Source organism: Abramis brama (assembly GCF_963993115.1).
Source record: "Abramis brama genome assembly, chromosome: 20".
In the NCBI taxonomy this organism is placed as follows: domain Eukaryota; kingdom Metazoa; phylum Chordata; class Actinopteri; order Cypriniformes; family Leuciscidae; genus Abramis; species Abramis brama.
In genome coordinates, this window is record NC_139982.1 from 32741205 (window position 1) to 32761138 (window position 19934).

Here is a 19934-nt window from a genome sequence, read left to right on the forward strand (position 1 = left end):
CACCTTCTCGATGTCCTGAGCTCTGCTTTTGATGGCCTGAGCGCACTGTTCTTCCACTGTCGGCTCCTCCGGGTCTCCGCCCAAACCGGGAATCACATCCAGGTCGGAGAAGAATATCTGCAACACAGGAGATTTATTCCACTGAACTGCTAAACTCTGATAAACAGCTGTTCTGTGGCCTCTAGGATGTTTAATGAAAAAATGATGTTCTTCGTCAGTATTTTTGTCTTTTTTTCCAGTATAAATATCTTACTTTGTGCTTCAAGTTTGGTTAAGCTTAGACATTGCGTTTAGCAGCCGTACGTCAACTCGTAAAAATGGCCATCCTTAATTAGTGTATAACTTTGCAATGCTTTGACTAATCAAAATTATTTTGATGGCTTTCTGCCAGCACTGTCCTTGGCTGATGTGTGCCAATTTTGGGGTAGATCGGACCAACGACCTAGGCGGAGTTAGAAAAAGTATGTTTTTAGGAAAATTCAAAATGGCGGAAAAATTGTATAGGCGGAAATGGAGATTGCCTCCCTCTGAGGATTTATTATTGATTTCTGAGCATATCAAGAATCAGTTTTTCTCTGTTAGGGTTCTTGAGTTGTGTAACGCCACATCACAGGTTCTTCAGATCAGTGTTGGTTTCTAGTTTGTTAGAAGCACCAGCACATGAACGTTTATAACAAACTGTGAACAAACAAGTGTATTCTATGGTAAAGATTGTTTCAGTCACTCAGAATGTATTTTAATAATGTTAACATGGTGTAATATGTATGAATGTCATTATGTACTTATGAATTTGGTTGTGAGTGCAGTGCGTCTGCTGAGACTCCGCCCACACGGTCTTCTGATTGGCTGTGATTATTGATTGATTTGGTTGTGTGTAGTCGCGTACATAGAGACTCCGCCTACACACTCTTCTGATTGGCTGTAATTTTGGATTGATTTGGTTGCGACTACAGAGAGACTCCGCCCACACACTCTTCTGATTGGCTGTAATTTTGGATTGATTTGGTTGCGAGTACAGATAGTCTCCGCCCACACACTCTTCTGATTGGCTGTAATTTTGGATTGATTTGGTTGCGAGTACAGAGAGTCTCCGCCCACACACTCTTCTGATTGGCTGTGATTTTGGAATGATTTGGTTGCGAGTACAGAGAGTCTCCGCCCACACACTCTTCTGATTGGCTGTAATTTTGGATTGATTTGGTTGCGACTACAGAGAGACTCCGCCCACACACTCTTCTAATTGGCTGTAATTTTGGATTGATTTGGTTGCGAGTACAGAGAGTCTCCGCCCACACACTCTTCTGATTGGCTGTAATTTTGGATTGATTTGGTTGCGAGTACAGAGAGTCTCCGCCCACACACTCTTCTGATTGGCTGTGATTTTGGAATGATTTGGTTGCGAGTACAGAGAGTCTCCGCCCACACACTCTTCTGATTGGCTGTGATTTTGGAATGATTTGGTTGCGAGTACAGAGAGTCTCCGCCCACACACTCTTCTGATTGGCTGTGATTTTGGATTGATTTGGTTGCGACTACAGAGAGACTCCGCCCACACACTCTTCTAATTGGCTGTAATTTGTGATTGATTTGGTTGTGAGTACAGAGAGTCTCCGTCCACACACTCTTCTGATTGGCTGTAATTTTGGATTGATTTGGTTGCGAGTACAGAGAGTCTCCGCCCACACACTCTTCTGATTGGCTGTGATTTTGGAATGATTTGGTTGCGAGTACAGAGAGTCTCCGCCCACACACTCTTCTGATTGGCTGTGATTTTGGATTGATTTGGTTGCGACTACAGAGAGACTCCGCCCACACACTCTTTTAATTGGCTGTAATTTGTGATTGATTTGGTTGTGAGTACAGAGAGTCTCCGTCCACACACTCTTCTGATTGGCTGTAATTTGTGATTGATTTGGTTGTGAGTGCAGTGCGCTTGCAGAGAGACTCCGCCCACACTCTCTTCTGATTTTTTGATAGGTTTTTGTTGCCCATTTTATTTTGTGGACAGACCAACTGTTCAGGCTCAGTGTGTTTGAGCAGAAGCGCTCGATACCTTGCTGGCTGATGCCGACGCGTGTGGAGAGTCTTCTTTGGGTCCTCCAGGGAGATCACCGGATGGCCCGAGTTTCTCTGCAGTCACAGAGAGACACAGTGAAGAACATCAGGAGAAACAGTTGCTCTTAAAACTCCAAATCTTTCAATGTCTAACTGAGCAGACAAGAAAAAAGAATCGGTCATAAACAATATCAGGGCCATCCTTGTATAAATGAATTGTCGAACATCGTCCGCGTCGGAGAAGCGTGTTTATGTTTGCGTTCCCGAGTTTGAGATGTTTCTCTCTATGACGGCGCAAAGAAAGTTCAATCCGATTCCAGGGTTTTCCAGGTGCAACTGAAAAGCATGATGTTTATTCCTGTTTTTTATTTACGTTTTAATTTGATTGAATAGAATGCAATTATAAAATATGTTAATAGAGTTGCTTCTGACTCAAGCTGAGCGCTGGAAGACCGGGAGCGTTTGGGAAACCTGTTTGGAAGCAGTGATTATTGTAGATCAAATCATTAAAAAATATCAAATATTAAAGTCATGAATGTATTTGTCCAAACACGCAAAACAATTCAATGTGCCTAATTAGAAACAGCACATTCATCTACATTAAACACTGAATATTTATCCGATAATTTGGGATGATCAAAACTTTTGACTTAATTTTAAGATTTATTATTTTAAGTATTGTAAGTATTATTTTAGTTGGAAAGGTGCACATTCTTAATAGTAAAGATTCAAATTTATATACATTTAAAGCATATTTGAAACTATTTAAAAAGATCAATTAGGTAGAAAATAAAAAAATTAAATACAATTTTTGTTTTTTTCCACTGTAATAATAACTTATTAATTACATAAATTTTATTTGTAAGCCTAAATGCTCAGGTAACCTCTACTCTGTGTAATATTTTTAGTAATTTAATTGGTATATTTTTCTATATATATATATATACATGATGTTTTGCTTGATCCGGCCCTGCATCCCAGCACAATCCCGACGTCTGTGGACATTCCCTGCTTTCATGTGTGCGTTAATGAGCGCCGCGGCAGAAGAAACGGCTTCTGTTGGCTCAGGTTTTATTGTGTCCGTAAAAGTGAGGCGACACATTCCTCCTGTATGAGTGATGATGATGATGGGAACAAAACACAGGCCTGTTGTGAGCTGACCCTCTTAACACCAAATAAATAATGACTTTAAAGTTCACAGGCTAAAAAAAGACCCTTAACTGGGACGTCCTGTGACTGGACGCGTCCAATTAAACCAGCTACCCTGAAGAACTGAAGCCCAGATATATTTAACCAATCATAAACGTGTCCAGATACTGTGGTTTAAGTTCATCTGTTTCAGCGGGGATGTGAATTTTAATTTTTTGTTATTAATTAAACAAATTAAACTACAATATTTACAAATGTCGCCTCTGCAATTGATTGAAATCAAATATTTGTTTAATTTTATTTAGTGAATGATGATAACCTTGATCTGGAGAGGGATTTATAAACTTCATCAGGTGTTCTGATAGAAAGGCAAGCGACAGAAAAGCTGAAGAAATTCATTTAAAGTCATTTAAATCATTGAAAACAAGGGAAGGGAACTATAATGTAGTGACGGGTGAGTTATCAGCTGACCTGGCTGGTTCTCGGGGCGAGTGGCGCTGATGTTCTGCTGGTGTTTGGGGACTCGGGGCGATCTGGATCTGAATCTGGATCTGAATCTGGATCTGACACCATCACCATCAGCCCTGATTACACAACAACAGTTCTGTCAGCAACACTATCGTCAAATACGACTGACAATTAGCATGCAGTTTGGACTGTCTGGTTCTGTTCTGGTTAGCCTAGCATGGATAAGAGCAGCAATAACCCCCCTTAGGGTGAACAGAACACAACCAACATGAATGTATTGCAGATCATTAATTAATAATGACTAATCACTACGCCTAATTCTTCACATGAACAAGAGTTTTCCTGGTGTGTGTGTGTGTGTGTGTGTGTGTGTGTGTGCTGCTCACTCTCGGTCCAGGTTCATGATGGCCTGTAGCAGTGCGTCCTCTCCTGGAGGACAGGGTAACCTTTGACCTCTGACCCCAGGCTGAGAGGTCACTGCACCGCCACTCCTGCATACAGACATGAAAATAATCTAGTTTATGTTTTTAAAGAACTCATTAAAGCAACACTAAGGAGCGTTTCCTCTGCGGTCGCCCTACAGGTCGGAAGTGGAATTGTCCATTACCGCTGTCGTAAATCATTCCGCCGCCCGCAGTCCACCGTCACACACACACACTCCTGTTTATCCAGCGCCGGCTTTGAATGAACGATGTCCACAGACAAGGTAGAGTATGATGTATGATTTCATGAAAGTATGATGTATTGTGACATCAGAAACGAAGAAAAACTAAATAATGACTACTGTAACGCTTGCCGTAAAGCAAGTCAGATTTGTAGTTTTCTTACGTCTCATTAGAACTACAGAAACGCGACCCGGTCTGGCAAACTTGCAGAGTGTGGTTAAAGCAGATATAGGGACGCAAAGTGAATCCAGGAGTGCCGTTCACCCTGTTACGACTTGATGAACCACTGAGACGATGTTGGAAACATTATTTTAAGGTAAAAAATGTTTCTTAGTGTTGCTTTAAGAGAGTCAGACAGATATTAACAGGTCATTTACTTATTTTAAAAAAATAAATCTTTATTTAGCTTTCAAATAAGCAAACACTTGAACACACACGAGGCCCCGAATATATATATATATCATTTTTAAACATAATATAATAAACATAAAATAAGAAAAATGTATATAATATATAATTCTGCATTATGACTGGTTTGATGAGGGACAAATGTAAGCGCTTCTGTGCGATTCATTACAAGTGTTTGGACTAGTTTGGAGCCGCTGAGTAAAGCGCTGCTACACACACAGTTTGATCAGTGTGTGTGCTGTAATGAAGCCGCTGAGTAAAGCGCTGCTACACACACACAGTTTGATCAGTGTGTGAGCTGTGATGAAGCCGCTGAGTAAAGCGCTGCTACACACACACAGTTTGATCAGTGTGTGAGCTGTGATGAAGCCGCTGAGTAAAGCGCTGCTACACACACACAGTTTGATCAGTGTGTGTGCTGTGATGAAGCCACTGAGTAAAGCGCTGCTACACACACACAGTTTGATCAGTGTGTGAGCTGTAATGAAGCCGCTGAGTAAAGCGCTGCTACACACACAGTTTGATCAGTGTGTGAGCTGTGATGAAGCCGCTGAGTAAAGCGCTGCTACACACACAGTTTGATCAGTGTGTGAGCTGTGATGAAGCCGCTGAGTAAAGCGCTGCTACACACACACAGTTTGATCAGTGTGTGAGCTGTGATGAAGCCGCTGAGTAAAGCGCTGCTACACACACACAGTTTAATCAGTGTGTGAGCTGTGATGAAGCCGCTGAGCTCTGCAGAGATGAAGGTGTCCGGTGGCTAATGCGGGGTAAGTCGGGCCAAGCCCTCAGCTTCTCCTCCACCGCTAATTTGATTGTTTGTTTTAGGAGTTCAGCCGGGCTTTTAAGTTCTCTGGAGCCTGTCGGGCCACGGGACGCTGACCTCTGACCTCTGACCTCTGGCCAGACAGACCCGCAGACGTGAGATGATCATCCTTCTACACATCACAGGTAGAGATATTTATACACTCTTATCGATCTTACTCATTATATTCAATTGGGATTTATTTTTATGTTTTTAGAATTCATTTTAATGTTATTTATATATTATTATAGTTTTTATTTATATGTATGAATTGCGTTTTATTTTTGTATTTTCAGTATTAATTTTAATTTTATTATATCTATATACTATTGTAGTTTTTTTATATTTTGAATAAGGTTTTATTTTTATATTTTCAATTTCATTTAAATTGATTATATTTATATACTATCATAGTTTTTATTTATATTTGTGAATTAGTTTTTATTTTATATTTTCAGAATTCACTTTAATATTATTATTTACTTGTTATCAGCCGTAAACGAGCCGCCGCTGAACTCAGACCCGAACACACACACACACACACACACACACACACACACACACACAGAACACAGAGGAGTTTAATAACTGTGTTGTGTGTTTATTATACATAATATATATATATCCAATTCGCAAATGAATCATTCTGAATGACTCAGTGATTCTCTCGAACCGATTCCCAAAGCACTGGTAAATGACTCTAAGAGAGTGAATCATATGGATAAATAATAATAAAATAAAATATATAAGAAATGTAAACTTACTTGCCAAGGCAACATTTCTCATTTTCATTAACGTTAAGTTGAAGTTGTTAAAAATGATAGACATATTTATAAAAAAATGGCAAAAACACAATAAAGTTACTAAACCTTTATCTAAAATTAAAATGAAAACAGAAAATAAAAACAAATATAAAAAAATTTAATGAAAACTATAATAGTATATGGATGATAGTAAAATATCACTGATGCCTGTATATTCTGTCTGTGAAATGAGAATTTATGCGTTTTTTATGGACAGAGATTGTGATCATAAATCTACAATTATTTCTCCTGATGTTTTGTGGTTTTATTTTCTGATGAGAAATTAATTTCAATATGTGTTCAAGTTAAAGTACTTTAATGCAGTGGTTGTGCTTATATACACTATTGCACAAGCATTTTACAAAAATAATTAATGAATGATTAAAGTGTACGGACTGCTGGTCAGACAGTGTGTGTGTGTGTGTCTCACCTTAGATGTTCCTGTGGTCGATCCTCATGCTGTGTGTTACAGAAATAGAGCGCCTCCTGCTGGAGAAACTACAGTCACACACACACACACACACACACACACACACACACATCAGTGTTTCTGTCTCACTTTCCAGCACAAATATCTAAACATTCTTAAATCAAGACACATTTACTGGAGAAGAACAATGGCTGAAGATATTAAGACTTGAACAAGAACAAATCTCTGCCATATTCTTGTTTTAAGCACAAACTCACTTTATTTGATGCATTTTTCAGAAAGCAAGTCTTAATACCTTCAGTCGTTCTCCTCCAGTAAATGAGTCTTGATCTAAGAATGTTTAGATGTTTGTGCTTCTGATGATACAGCTTTATTAATCTAATATTCCTGATGTGGAGACATGATCTAACATCTAAGGATAAATATCAGTGTGTGTGTGTGTGTGTGTGTGTGTGTGTGTGTCTCACCCTGTGGTACAGCAGTGTGTCTCTGTGTTCCTGTGATCTCTCGCTGTGATGAGTGTGTGTGTGTGTGTGTGTGTGTCTCACCCTGTGGTACAGCAGTGTGTCTCTGTGTTCCTGTGATCTCTCGCTGTGATGAGTGTGTGTGTGTGTGTGTGTGTGTCTCACCCTGTGGTACAGCAGTGTGTCTCTGTGTTCCTGTGATCTCTCGCTGTGATGAGTGTGTGTGTGTGTGTGTGTGTGTCTCACCCTGTGGTACAGCAGTGTGTCTCTGTGTTCCTGTGATGTCTCGCTGTGATGAGTGTGTGTGTGTGTGTGTGTGTGTCTCACCCTGTGGTACAGCAGTGTGTCTCTGTGTTCCTGTGATGTCTCGCTGTGATGAGTGTGTGTGTGTGTGTGTGTGTGTGTGTGTGTCTCACCCTGTGGTACAGCAGTGTGTCTCTGTGTTCCTGTGAACTCTCGCTGTGATGAGTGAGTGTGTGTGTGTGTGTGTGTGTGTAGGTGTGTGTGTGTCTCACCCTGTGGTACAGCAGTGTGTCTCTGTGTTCCTGTGATGTCTCGCTGTGATGAGTGTGTGTGTGTGTGTGTGTGTGTGTCTCACCCTGTGGTACAGCAGTGTGTCTCTGTGTTCCTGTGATGTCTCGCTGTGATGAGTGTGTGTGTGTGTGTGTGTGTGTGTGTGTGTGTCTCACCCTGTGGTACAGCAGTGTGTCTCTGTGTTCCTGTGAACTCTCGCTGTGATGAGTGTGTGTGTGTGTGTGTGTGTGTGTCTCACCCTGTGGTACAGCAGTGTGTCTCTGTGGTCCTGTGAACTCTCGCTGTGATGAGTGTGTGTGTGTGTGTGTGTGTGTGTCTCACCCTGTGGTACAGCAGTGTGTCTCTGTGTTCCTGTGAACTCTCGCTGTGATGAGTGTGTGTGTGTGTGTGTGTGTGTGTGTCTCACCCTGTGGTACAGCAGTGTGTCTCTGTGTTCCTGTGAACTCTCGCTGTGATGAGTGTGTGTGTGTGTGTGTGTCTCACCCTGTGGTACAGCAGTGTGTCTCTGTGTTCCTGTGAACTCTCGCTGTGATGAGTGTGTGTGTGTCCTGCATCTCCTCTGTAACACTGAGCGGGGCGTTTGCTCACGACTCTCACTCTGCGATACGGCGCCTGAGAATGAAGATCTCTGAGCATCAGGGGCCTAAAACACACACTACTGAAGCAGAAGAAGGTGTGTGTGTGTGTGTGTGTGTTTGCTCTTACAGCTGTTCCGATGTATCTCTCATAGATCCGTCTGATGTTGAGCTCCCTGTACGTCACTGAAACACATTCACAATCACATCACTTCCTGTCCGCCACATTCACAATCACATCACTTCCTGTCCGCCACATTCACAATCACATCACTTCCTGTCCGCCACATTCACAATCACATCACTTCCTGTCCGCCACTGGAACACATTGATCTGTCACTCATAACTCGTCTGATGTTGATATGAAGAGTTCAGACTCACTGATGATGATCTGGATCCTCTCGCACGGTGAACTGCAGCTTGAGGAGAAACATATGGTTTATTACAGTTATATCCTGAAGATCAACATCAGCATGAACGCTCACTTTACTAACAGCAATTTATTCTAACATACACTGTTTAATACATAATATTCAGATCGTGTAAGAAGTTTCATTATTTTTCTTTACGTTTATGTTATCTGATGACGAGGGATGATAATACAGAGATTACACGATTATACTGAGTTATCTGTGGTATTCTGTAAACTATAGTTACTACGGTGAATTTAACACATTAAAAGATGATTTTGCCACTTTTGAATAACTTATATTTACATGAATTCACCGTACATTCATGTGCTAATACTCTACAACAAGATTTCATTTGTCAACATTAGTTAATACATTTACTAACAACTAACGTTTTTGCAGCATTTAATATTTGTTCATAAAATGTTCATGTTAGTTCACATTAATATTAACAGATTCAACTTTTGATGTTATACATCAGTAAATGTTTAAAGTAAAGTGATAATTATGTTATTAATATAATTATATGATTATTATTACGCGTGTGGATGGAATTAAATCACGTTTCTACAGCGGCTGCATTAACGCCTATTATTACTTCACACAGTTTACACACACTATATGAATATACCTCGTCGAAGTTTGATGTCGGTTGTAAAATCAGAAGTGTAACTGTACTCGTTTAAATATTAATCAGTTCATCTTGGCACCTGAGGATTATTATTATTATTATTATGACGATATTCTTCTTCAGCAGAAAGTGATTAATGAGAATCGGCGAGTCACTGTCGCCCCCTGCAGGACACACTCTATACTGTACACTCTATACTGTACACTCTTCACTGTACAGAAGGACTATATGACAACTCTGAAAGAAAAAAAAAGATTAATTTATTTTTGTAAATAATATTTTGATTATTACAAATAAAACATCAGTGAGAAATTATGTTTGTAAAGTAGTAGTTAATCAAGATGGCTTGTTGGTGAAATTTTGCAAATTTAATGTGTAGGCTAAAAAAAAAAAAAGTACTTTTTTATGTAATATTTTCTACCCAAATTCATTTTTGGGGATTATTTTTTCAGTGTTTGTGTAGTTTTATTTATTTTGCAAAACACACATTGATGACATGTGTATGATATACAACTTTGTATACAAACTACAAATTGTATTAACAATATGTTCAATGTCATCAGAATACAAAATGAGAAAAGAAGAGTTAACAAAGAGCTGGAAGAAAACTGCAGTTTTAAGGAGAAAATACTCAGCAATGGTGTTTAATCATGAATTTACACATGGTTTGTCTTAAAGCATATTAAAAACACCACATAGACACATAAACAACATTAAAAGCTGGATTTTCACCACGGGGGGACTTTAACATTATTTAATATATTATTTAGCCTAACTGTTTAGTTGATAGTTGCTTGTTAATTGTATTGAAGATTTTCAAATATCTGTCAGTCTCTCTGTTTTTTTCCTGCATTTACAACATACATGAACTTACAAGAAGTAGAACTATATGCAAATAACGCACTCTTTGTGGAACAGCAGAAGTATAGATGCATAAAGAAAGCAGCGCTACATTAAACACTGCGTTAATATAGATTATACGGAGGTAATATGAAAAGAAACTTGGTCGAGTTTAGGTATAGCCGCTCCATGATATAAAAACATACATTTAACATTTCATTATTCATCAGCAGATCAAAATCATCACTTGGTATAAATGTGGGCATTTACACTAAGTTTAAATAGCGATATATTCTATCTAGGCTATATACTTATTGTATATTTGACCCATATGTTTAGGCAGAACACAGTAAATATAGCCTATTTATATCGTCAAGATACATTTTGAATTTAAGATTTTTGCCTGTTCGTCCAATCCACTACCTCAGGGCCGTGCACAGGGGGGTGGCCCGGTGGCTAGAGCCACTGCCCTTCTGCCCTCATCAGCTGAGGTGCCCCTCTCGCCCCCCTCCCTAACCCTCCAGAAGATTCCCATAAAAACGTTCTGTTATCGCTCCGCTAAAGATCCACTGATTCCGCTAATCCGCTCCGTGTTTTCCTGCTCGCTCCGCAGCGTCACTCGTAGACAAGCATGTGTCTCTCCGACGACAGTTTCAGAATAGAATTTCGTCCCATTCACAGGTCGATTACAAATTACAATCCACATTACAGACAGTAGTCGATCCACAAAATTAGTATTTTGGTAATATGTTTTTGTATTTCTGTCGCAAAATGTTTTGCTCCTGGTCTTCAAATAGTGCTAACAAGTTACAACTCGTGCAACATCCATGTTCTTGGAAGAAAAGCAAATGTGTTTTGTGCCGTTAGCCACCTTGTAACCTACTATACTAAGGTACTATTCATTTAGATTAGAACACATTTAGATAATATATAGTATATTACCTTTTTATTATGTATAATGTTAATATGGTCTCATTAAAATATTATAAATATGATGTATGTTATAGATAGATACTATATCAACTAAGGCAACTGATTATAATGGGAAATATATTTACAGGAGTTAAAGTGTGAAAAACTGTCTGCTAAATATTCTATACATAATGATTTACCCTCTGGCTTTCTAGAACTTTGATTCAATTTTTGCCATGCTGAATAGGCTTTGTCTTTGCTCTTTCTCACTCTGTTCTTCTAATTTTGTGAAGGCATTGTTTTTTTGTCGACACAATCTGCAAACAACAGAAAATGTTATTTATTTATTCGTGATTTATTTATTAGTGTTATTTATATTAGATTAGATCAGGTTAAATAATTTGATTGAACAAGAATTCTAATTTTCACTACTCCCAGTGTATGACTGCAGAACAATGTTTGAAAATGTATGGAGCAACAGATTTTGTGTGAAAATAAATCAGAAAGGTGGTTTGTTTAAAAATCTTATTAATGTACAAGGTGGCAAGGAGGTACACACGGGGTAAAACCAGCATGGTAAGACACAGTATTGATAAAAATACTTAAGCTAAATGAATATGCTTTTAATAATGTCTAAGTTGATACTTGTTCAAACCAATCACTTTAGTAAAGTTTATAACAATTTTGGAGTTATTTTGATAAATTAAATAATAAATGTTTGTTCAATAAATATAGGCTATCTGTCATAATTTTCATTTTAAAAATACAGAAACAAGATTCTTGAGATCTTTGTATTTAAATTGCTACATAAGTCTAAAACATTAAAAAATATATATAAAATAGTAGATTAAATTAGCACAGAATCAACTTTGATCAAGTAAATGATCAGCCAAATTTCCAAGTCCATCATCAAAAGCGTTTATGAAAAAAAGTGCTGAGCAGAATTTGTGCCATTGAGTGGTATAAAAGAGAATTAAGTCAAATGCGCATTTTACCCCGGTGTGACTTTATAACTGTTGTAACCTGTATATCATTTCAATTTATACTTTAAGTGCATAATATTAAATTAAATGTCTATACTACTTCCATAGGATGAGGCAGCTCAGAGAGTGAGAGTCCACTGAGCATCAGACAGTTAAACTGGCATTGACATTGAATTATTTAATTGGAAGAGTAATTATAACAACATAACTTGATTTTGCACTAAATCCTAATTGTAATCTTATTGCCCATATAAAAGAGTTGTTTTTAATTTTCTGTATTAAGATGATACTGCCTCATTCAAACTCCTTATAGTGCCCCCTTTTTTGGTTTAAGCCACTGCCCCTCAAAATGTCTGTGCACGGCCCTGCACTACCTGTTCAATAAAGTACCTGATCAACGATACCTGTGTTCCTTATCTGTGTCAGTTAATCACTTTAGCCGGACAACCATGTTAAATGTTGATTAACATCAAGACTTCCAGTGATAAAACTGATGTTGATTATAGGCCTTTTTCTGTTCTGCACTACAGAAAGCTTCCTCTGTCCATTTTATTTATAGACTTAATGTCGGTGGTTGAACGGTTGATATTTATATAATACATTTGTATCGTTTTTAACAAATAACTTTTAATTATTTAAAGTTACATTAAAGGGATAGTTCGCCCAAAAATGAAAATTCTGTCATCATTTACTCACCCTCAAGTTGTTTCAAACCTGTATGAATTCCTTTTTTCTGCTGAACACAAAAGAAGATATTTTGAAAAATGTCGGTAACCAAACAGTTGATGGACCCCATTGACTTCCATAGTATTTTTTTTTTCTACTATGGAAGTCAATGGGGTCCATCAACTGTTTGGTTACCAACATTTTTCAAAATATCTTCTTTTGTGTTCAGCAGAAAAAAGAAATGTATACAGGTTTGAAACAACTTGAGGGTGAGTAAATGATGATAGAATTTTCATTTTTGGGCGAACTATCCCTTTAATGAGATAATAAATAATGCTTTTAGCGCCCCCTCTCTGTGCACTGCATACATACAACACTAAACAGCGAAAACGAAACTTACCACAGTGTCATCATCAGTAGCTTACAGTTACTTCTACATCCAGAGGTCATTTAGTAAAGGTTCGAGCACATTCAACATGAGTTTCCAGATCTACTTTTCAGATAGGAGACAGAGACTGGAGAGAATACCAGTTTCTGTGGCGAATTCAGAAGAGGAGTTCAGGAACACCACAGTGCAGGAGTTAAAGAGAAAACTCATTCCCGAAGACCAACGTAAGTCCAACACTTCAGTCTTCTGTGTACATTAGCTAACATATGTGAAGTAGATTGTGATGTTAACAAAGAAAATCTGTATTTAAATGTAGATTCAGCTCTTATTAACTGAAGCCTGAGATTTAAGGGTGGGTTGCAGCAGTTAATAAGCACAGTTTAAAAATAGGCTACTCTAGGATTTGTTGATCTCTGGGCATTATTTTATATTGAGTTGTGTTGCACCACTTAGGCCTTATTTTAAATATGATTAACAAATCTGGGATTAGAATTTTAAACTGCGAGTAAAACCTACATTTACAATTCATTTTCTCCGCCATTATGGATTTGCCACATTGTAAATAAACACCAACAATGTTTATATTCCATTTTCTTCTTTATTGTCCACCAGAAACACTCTTTCTGACAATAATTGCTCTTGCCGATAAAGTTTAACTTGTAGAATGTCAGCTCTTTATAAACTGTTAGGCTTTGTGAGACCGTTATTGTAGCAGGCAATGAAAATATTGCGGCAGGGCGTGCGGATTTCATAAACCTGGAAATATATTTATAGTATCAGTTAATGGAGTGATATGGCAGCATAACATGACAAAACAACCGAGATTTGAAAAAAGTGCATATCTGCTCTTGACCAGCAGCTACACCTGAGAAATGTGGAGGACGAAACCTGCGAAAACAATAAATAAATACAATTATATACAGATAAATATATAAATAAATACATAAATCCACATATTCCTGCATAAATAAATATATAAATAATTAAATGTGTAAAGAGAACAATAATTAAACAAATAAAATGAATGATGGGGGAAATTATTATTTTTTTATGTTAAATGTTAAACTGAAAGTTATTCATTTTTTAATGTAGCTCCGTATTTACTTTTCCTTGACGCAACATGCTAATGAGAAGGTGTCAATCAAGCATCAGAAGGCGGTCTCTGTGCCACCATTGGCTGACACTGTTCAGGACAGTAGCTACACAATCTGCAGATTATATTCTCCTCAGAGTAGATGATCTACAGTTAGCAGCTACTGTACATCTGAGGCGGCGTCAGAGCCGCTACTGTACATCTGAGGCAGCGTCAGAGCCGCTACTGTACATCTGAGGCGGCGTCAGAGCCGCTACTGTACATCTGAGGCGGCGTCAGAGCCGCTACTGTACATCTGAGGCGGCGTCAGAGCCGTTACTGTACATCTGCGGCGGCGTCAGAGCCGTTACTGTACATCTGAGGCGGCGGCGGCATCAGAGCCGCTACTGTACATCTGAGGCGGCGTCAGAGCCGTTACTGTACATCTGAGGCGGCGTCAGAGCCGTTACTGTACATCTGAGGCGGCGTCAGAGCCGTTACTGTACATCTGAGGCGTCGTCAGAGCCGCTACTGTACATCTGAGGCGGCGTCAGACCCGCTACTGTACATCTGAGGCGGCGTCAGAGCCGTTACTGTACATCTGAGGCGGCGTCAGAGCCGTTACTGTACATCTGAGGCGTCGTCAGAGCCGCTACTGTACATCTGAGGCGGCGTCAGAGCCGCTACTGTACATCTGAGGCGGCGTCAGAGCCGTTACTGTACATCTGAGGCGGCGTCAGAGCCGCTACTGTACATCTGAGGTGGCGTCAGAGCCGCTACTGTACATCTGAGGCGGCGTCAGAGCCGCTACTGTACATCTGAGGCGGCGTCAGAGCCGCTACTGTACATCTGAGGCGGCGTCAGAGCCGCTACTGTACATCTGAGGCGGTGTCAGAGCCACGCCGCTACTGTACATCTGAGGCGGCATCAGAGCCGCTACTGTACATCTGAGGCGGAGTCAGAGCCGTTACTGTACATCTGAGGTGGCGTCAGAGCCGCTACTGTACATCTGAGGCGGAGTCAGAGCCGTTACTGTACATCTGAGGCGGCGTCAGAGCCGCTACTGTACATCTGAGGCAGCGGCGGCGGCATCAGAGCCGCTACTGTACATCTGAGGCGGCGTCAGAGCCGTTACTGTACATCTGAGGTGGCGGCGGTGTCAGAGCCGCTACTGTACATCTGAGGCGGCGTCAGAGCCGCTACTGTACATCTGAGGCGGCGTCAGAGCCGCTACTGTACATCTGAGGCGGTGTCAGAGCCACGCCGCTACTGTACATCTGAGGCGGCATCAGAGCCGCTACTGTACATCTGAGGCGGAGTCAGAGCCGTTACTGTACATCTGAGGTGGCGTCAGAGCCGCTACTGTACATCTGAGGCGGAGTCAGAGCCGTTACTGTACATCTGAGGCGGCGTCAGAGCCGCTACTGTACATCTGAGGCAGCGGCGGCGGCATCAGAGCCGCTACTGTACATCTGAGGCGGCGTCAGAGCCGTTACTGTACATCTGAGGTGGCGGCGGCGTCAGAGCCGCTACTGTACATCTGAGGCGGCGTCAGAGCCACTACTGTACATCTGAGGCGGCGTCAGAGCCGCTACTGTACATCTGAGGCGGCGTCAGAGCCGCTACTGTACATCTGAGGCGGCGTCAGAGCCGCTACTGTACATCTGAGGCGGCGTCAGAGCCGTTTGACCGCTGAAATAGGGCAGGAAAGTTAGTTTTAGGTTTGATATTAAAGTGTAAATAAAAAAATGCATAAATAAATAAAAAAATAAAAAAAATAAATGTGTGTGTGATATCATGTGTTCGCTGTTACGTTTCTTCCACAGTTGAAAACACAATACTTGTCAACTATAATGACAACACACTGAAGAAGAATCACACACTGGGTTTCTACGGCATTAAACATGGGGATCGTATTATCGCAGTGCGCCGTGGAGGTATGCATTATTTACACTAGTATTCGACATTATTAAAAGCATTTATTTATAGTCTTAAACTGACTGACCTTTTCATTACAGGCTCCTATATATATACATATGTGGAATTTTCTTCTGCTGGGGAAGAGAAAAGAGGTCAGTTTCAGAGTCTAAAGTCCACAAATGCTTGTTTTCTCTATCAGTGGTTTTGTAAAAGAAAATTACAGTGTTTACACACATCAGGCCCTTTTTTTGTTGACATTTTTTCTTTTTTTATGAGTTTTGTGCTTCATTTTGTGGCAATATAAATTGAAACTTTATCATGATGAGTGTAAAATACCTTTACTTATTGACCCTTCACATTATTAAAGGCACCGATAGACAGGCAAACAAATCTGTAAACTTCTGCTTTGTTTCACGTTATCGCTCACAGTAACGTATACCTATGAAGATGACGATGATGAAGATAAAGGACTGCCCAGGACTCAATCTATGGACCATTTGGCTCTGATGCAACAGACTGACCCGTGGCAGTGTTGTGTATTATAGTTCAGTACAGCCTCACATAATCCACAGATATATATTCATACTGTGATCAGTTAAAGTGTCATATCTTTAAAATTCACTACCATTAACATTCACTCTCATATTCTCTTATGAAGTCAGCCTCTTAATGTAAAACGGTTCCTAAAAAGAATTTATAATGAATTTATAAAGATTTATAAAGTTAAAGGGGTCATATAATGCCATTTTTGTACAAGCTAATATGATTCTTTAGGGTCTAAATGAAAAGTTTGTAATATACTTTAATTAAAAATTCTCATTAGTATTGTAAGAAAACACTCATTTTACCTGGTCAAAAACAGCTCTGTTTTCAGCACGCCGTTTAAGTGCATGTGTCTTTAAATCAGTGGTTCCCAATTCCAGTCCTCGTGACCCACTGCTCTGCACATTTTGTATGTCTCTCTTATCTGACACACTCAGTTCAGTTCATAGAGTCTCTCCTAATGAGCTGATGATCTGGTTCAGGTGTGTTAAATAAGGGAGACATACAAAATGTGCAGAGCAGTGGGTCACGAGGACTGGAATTGGGAACCACTGCTTTAAATGATAATGAGCTTTGCTTTGTTTTGACACAACACACATGGAGTGTTGCCTTGACAACAGTTGAGGGTATATTTTGGAGAAAGAATGGCAGCGGGAGTCTCTGAGGACACATCTGTGCAACCGTATCAATTCGAACCGGAGTCGGATCCGGAACAAGATGACGGCCCCGAAGAGGTTCGACAATCTTTGTGTGTACTGGCAGGGTAGAGTAGTGAGATATGAACGCTATGTGTTTACTGATGTATACTTTAGTTCATTGAAAAGCAAATAAGTGATCAGATTACATAACTTATTCCGGTGTAATATTGAAAAACATCAATTAGAGTATTTATAGTCTTGAATCATATGCATTTGCAGGATGTAACCAGTATTTTGTCGGTATTGTGTTACCATTCATCTTCATGCAGTTATAACTGTTTTTTTTTTTACATTACTCCTTAATCAGTAACAGACACCGTTATAAACCATCTAATAAGCTAAGTGTAGTATTACCATAGACAGTATATAAACTGGACACAGCGACCCCATAGGTTTCAACAGAGAGAAGTGAAGCAAATTAGAAGCCCTCACTTCCTGATGGCTGAGCGACTGCGCAGACTCAAACTGAGCTTGACGACGTGGATGTGACGTGAGCAACCTGCCTGACAGTTGTAAGTTTTCTAGTAGCCGTGCCAAGCGAAATCTGAACCATTCCCTTCCGAAACTTGCAGAGACGGAGAGTGTGAGTAGGAGCTGTCCATGAGCTTGGAGCAGGAGAAACTTTATGACTCTCTATGGGCTTCTCCCTTGACTTTATCGGACTTTATGCCTCCACGTCCCCCCGATTGACTGCGAGCTTCTCTTCCTGTCTCTACGGTAATTTCCAGAGAGTCGCGTGGTTATGACGCAAAACAAACTACTTTTTTACAAAAACTGCTTCTACGGGGCCATAACGTAAGATGCAAGGTAATGGAGCCTTTTATACATTGTCGTGATAAATAAATAATAAATAAACCATGGACAAATGGAGTCTTTAAACGCCTCAGATGTAAAGTTATTCGCTGTCAAAGTGACGCCAAACTGAATGGGAGTCAATGGGATGCTAACAGCAGGTGAAGGCTTGTTAGCCAATGGCGGCTCCCGGGGGTGGTACGGAAATCGAGCGCTCAATTACCCCCCTGAGTATTAGTCTCAAGTCTCAAGTCTTATTTATTTATATAGCCCTTTATGCTACATTGTAGGCCAAATGACTGAACATCCAAGAGATTGTAAAATAAAAATAAAATAAAATAAAATAAAATAAAATAAAATAAAATAAATAAATAAAATAAATAAAATAAATAAAATAAATAAAATAAATAAAATAAAATAAAATAAAATAAAAATACATGAAATACATGACATACAATGACAAGGTCAAGAATTAAAAGCCACAGAGTAAAGATACGTTTTGAGACGAGATTTAAAAACCACAACTGAGGATGCAGACCTTACATCAGGAGGAAGTGCATTCCACAATCTAGGACCAACAACTGAAAAAGCTCGATCCCCTTTTGTTTTTAAGCGAGTTCTCGGTACAAACAATTGAAGACAATTGGAGTACCTTTGTGCTCTGCTAGAGTTCATACGCACCAAGTCCTTAATATATTTCGGGGCCAAATCATGCACAGCTTTATAAACGTACAACAAAACCTTGTACTGTATTCGCTGTTTCACAGGGAGCCAATGCAGTCTTTCTAGAACTGGAGTAATGTGCTCCCTTTTTCTGACACCAGTAAGGAGCCTTGCGGCAGCATTTTGTACCATCTGCAACTTCGAAGTAAGAGATTTACTGATACCAACATAAAGAGCATTACAATAATCCAAACGAGAAGTAATGAATGCATGAATAACTTTTTCTAAGTCAGGAACAGACAGAAAAGACTTCATTTTCGCAATTGTCCTTAATTGGTAGAAGCAATTTTTTACCACATTTTTGACCTGATGATCGAACATAAGAGCACAATCAAAAATTACCCCTAGATTTCTTATTTTGGGTTGAACATATGTTTCCCAAGAGCCAAGAAGGCCCCCTAAGTCCCTGTCGTCATTGTTTGTCCCGAAAACCAAAACTTCCGATTTGCTGGCATTTAACTTCAGGCCGTTTTGCTCTAACCAGGCAATCACCTCCTGTAAACATAGTACCAAGGATTGATTAGTGCTAGGGACACCAGCACTGATCGGTAAATATACCTGAATGTCATCTGCATATAAATGGTATGAGATACCATGTTTCTTAAAAATGATGCCCAAGGGCAAAAGAAACAAAGAAAAAAGAATAGGGCCCAAAATTGAACCTTGTGGTACTCCACACTCCAAAATAATTGACTTGGAGGAAAAATCCCCAACCCTAACAGAACATAAACGTCCCTTTAGATATGAGGAGAACCATTTTAAAACCGTCCCTCTCAGCCCCACTACATGTTCCAACCGATCAATAAGAATAGTGTGATCGATTAAATCAAAAGCTGCACTCAGATCTAACATAATTAAAGCTCCTCTAGTCCCTGAGTCTGCAATGAGTAGCATGTCATTTGAAACTCGTAGTAAAGCAGATTCAGTACTGTGTCCTACTCTGAAACCAGACTGAAAAGCATCTAACAACTCATGATTGGCCAGATACGAACTTAACTGT

The 19934-nt window shown here is 39.6% G+C and overlaps 2 protein-coding genes and 1 long non-coding RNA gene across 7 annotated transcripts in view; 1 reads left to right on the top strand and 2 right to left on the bottom strand.

Annotated features, from left to right (window-relative positions):
- The window catches only part of LOC311071302 (uncharacterized protein), a 52581-nt gene extending 41005 nt beyond the window's left edge, over window positions 1-11576 (bottom strand). For 3 of the 5 annotated variants that reach the window (XM_084095649.1, XM_084095651.1, XM_084095652.1), the window contains exons 1-9: window positions 9398-9532; window positions 8738-8775; window positions 8487-8542; window positions 8265-8393; window positions 6784-6851; window positions 4059-4163; window positions 3676-3788; window positions 2054-2130; window positions 4-117 (exon numbers count right to left, since the gene is read on the bottom strand). In XM_084095649.1, the coding sequence (XP_083951775.1) occupies window positions 4-117; window positions 2054-2130; window positions 3676-3788; window positions 4059-4163; window positions 6784-6851; window positions 8265-8393; window positions 8487-8542; window position 8738 (663 nt within the window). In that variant the 5' untranslated portion in view covers window positions 8739-8775; window positions 9398-9532. Of the gene's footprint in view, window positions 1-3; window positions 118-2053; window positions 2131-3675; window positions 3789-4058; window positions 4164-6783; window positions 6852-8264; window positions 8394-8486; window positions 8543-8737; window positions 8776-9397; window positions 9533-10660 lie in introns of those variants that run through there. The other 2 variants (XM_084095650.1, XM_084095653.1) reach the window with 2 other exon arrangements.
- Window positions 1-19934, bottom strand: part of LOC311071316 — a 171532-nt gene that overhangs the window by 110315 nt on the left and 41283 nt on the right. The window lies entirely within an intron of this gene.
- Window positions 13156-18530, top strand: LOC311071396 (uncharacterized protein). Its single transcript, XM_084095808.1, has 4 exons — window positions 13156-13410; window positions 16085-16195; window positions 16277-16330; window positions 16608-18530. Exons 1-4 carry the CDS (start codon window positions 13275-13277, stop codon window positions 16721-16723), a joined length of 417 nt encoding a protein of 138 aa, XP_083951934.1. The 5' UTR covers window positions 13156-13274; the 3' UTR covers window positions 16724-18530.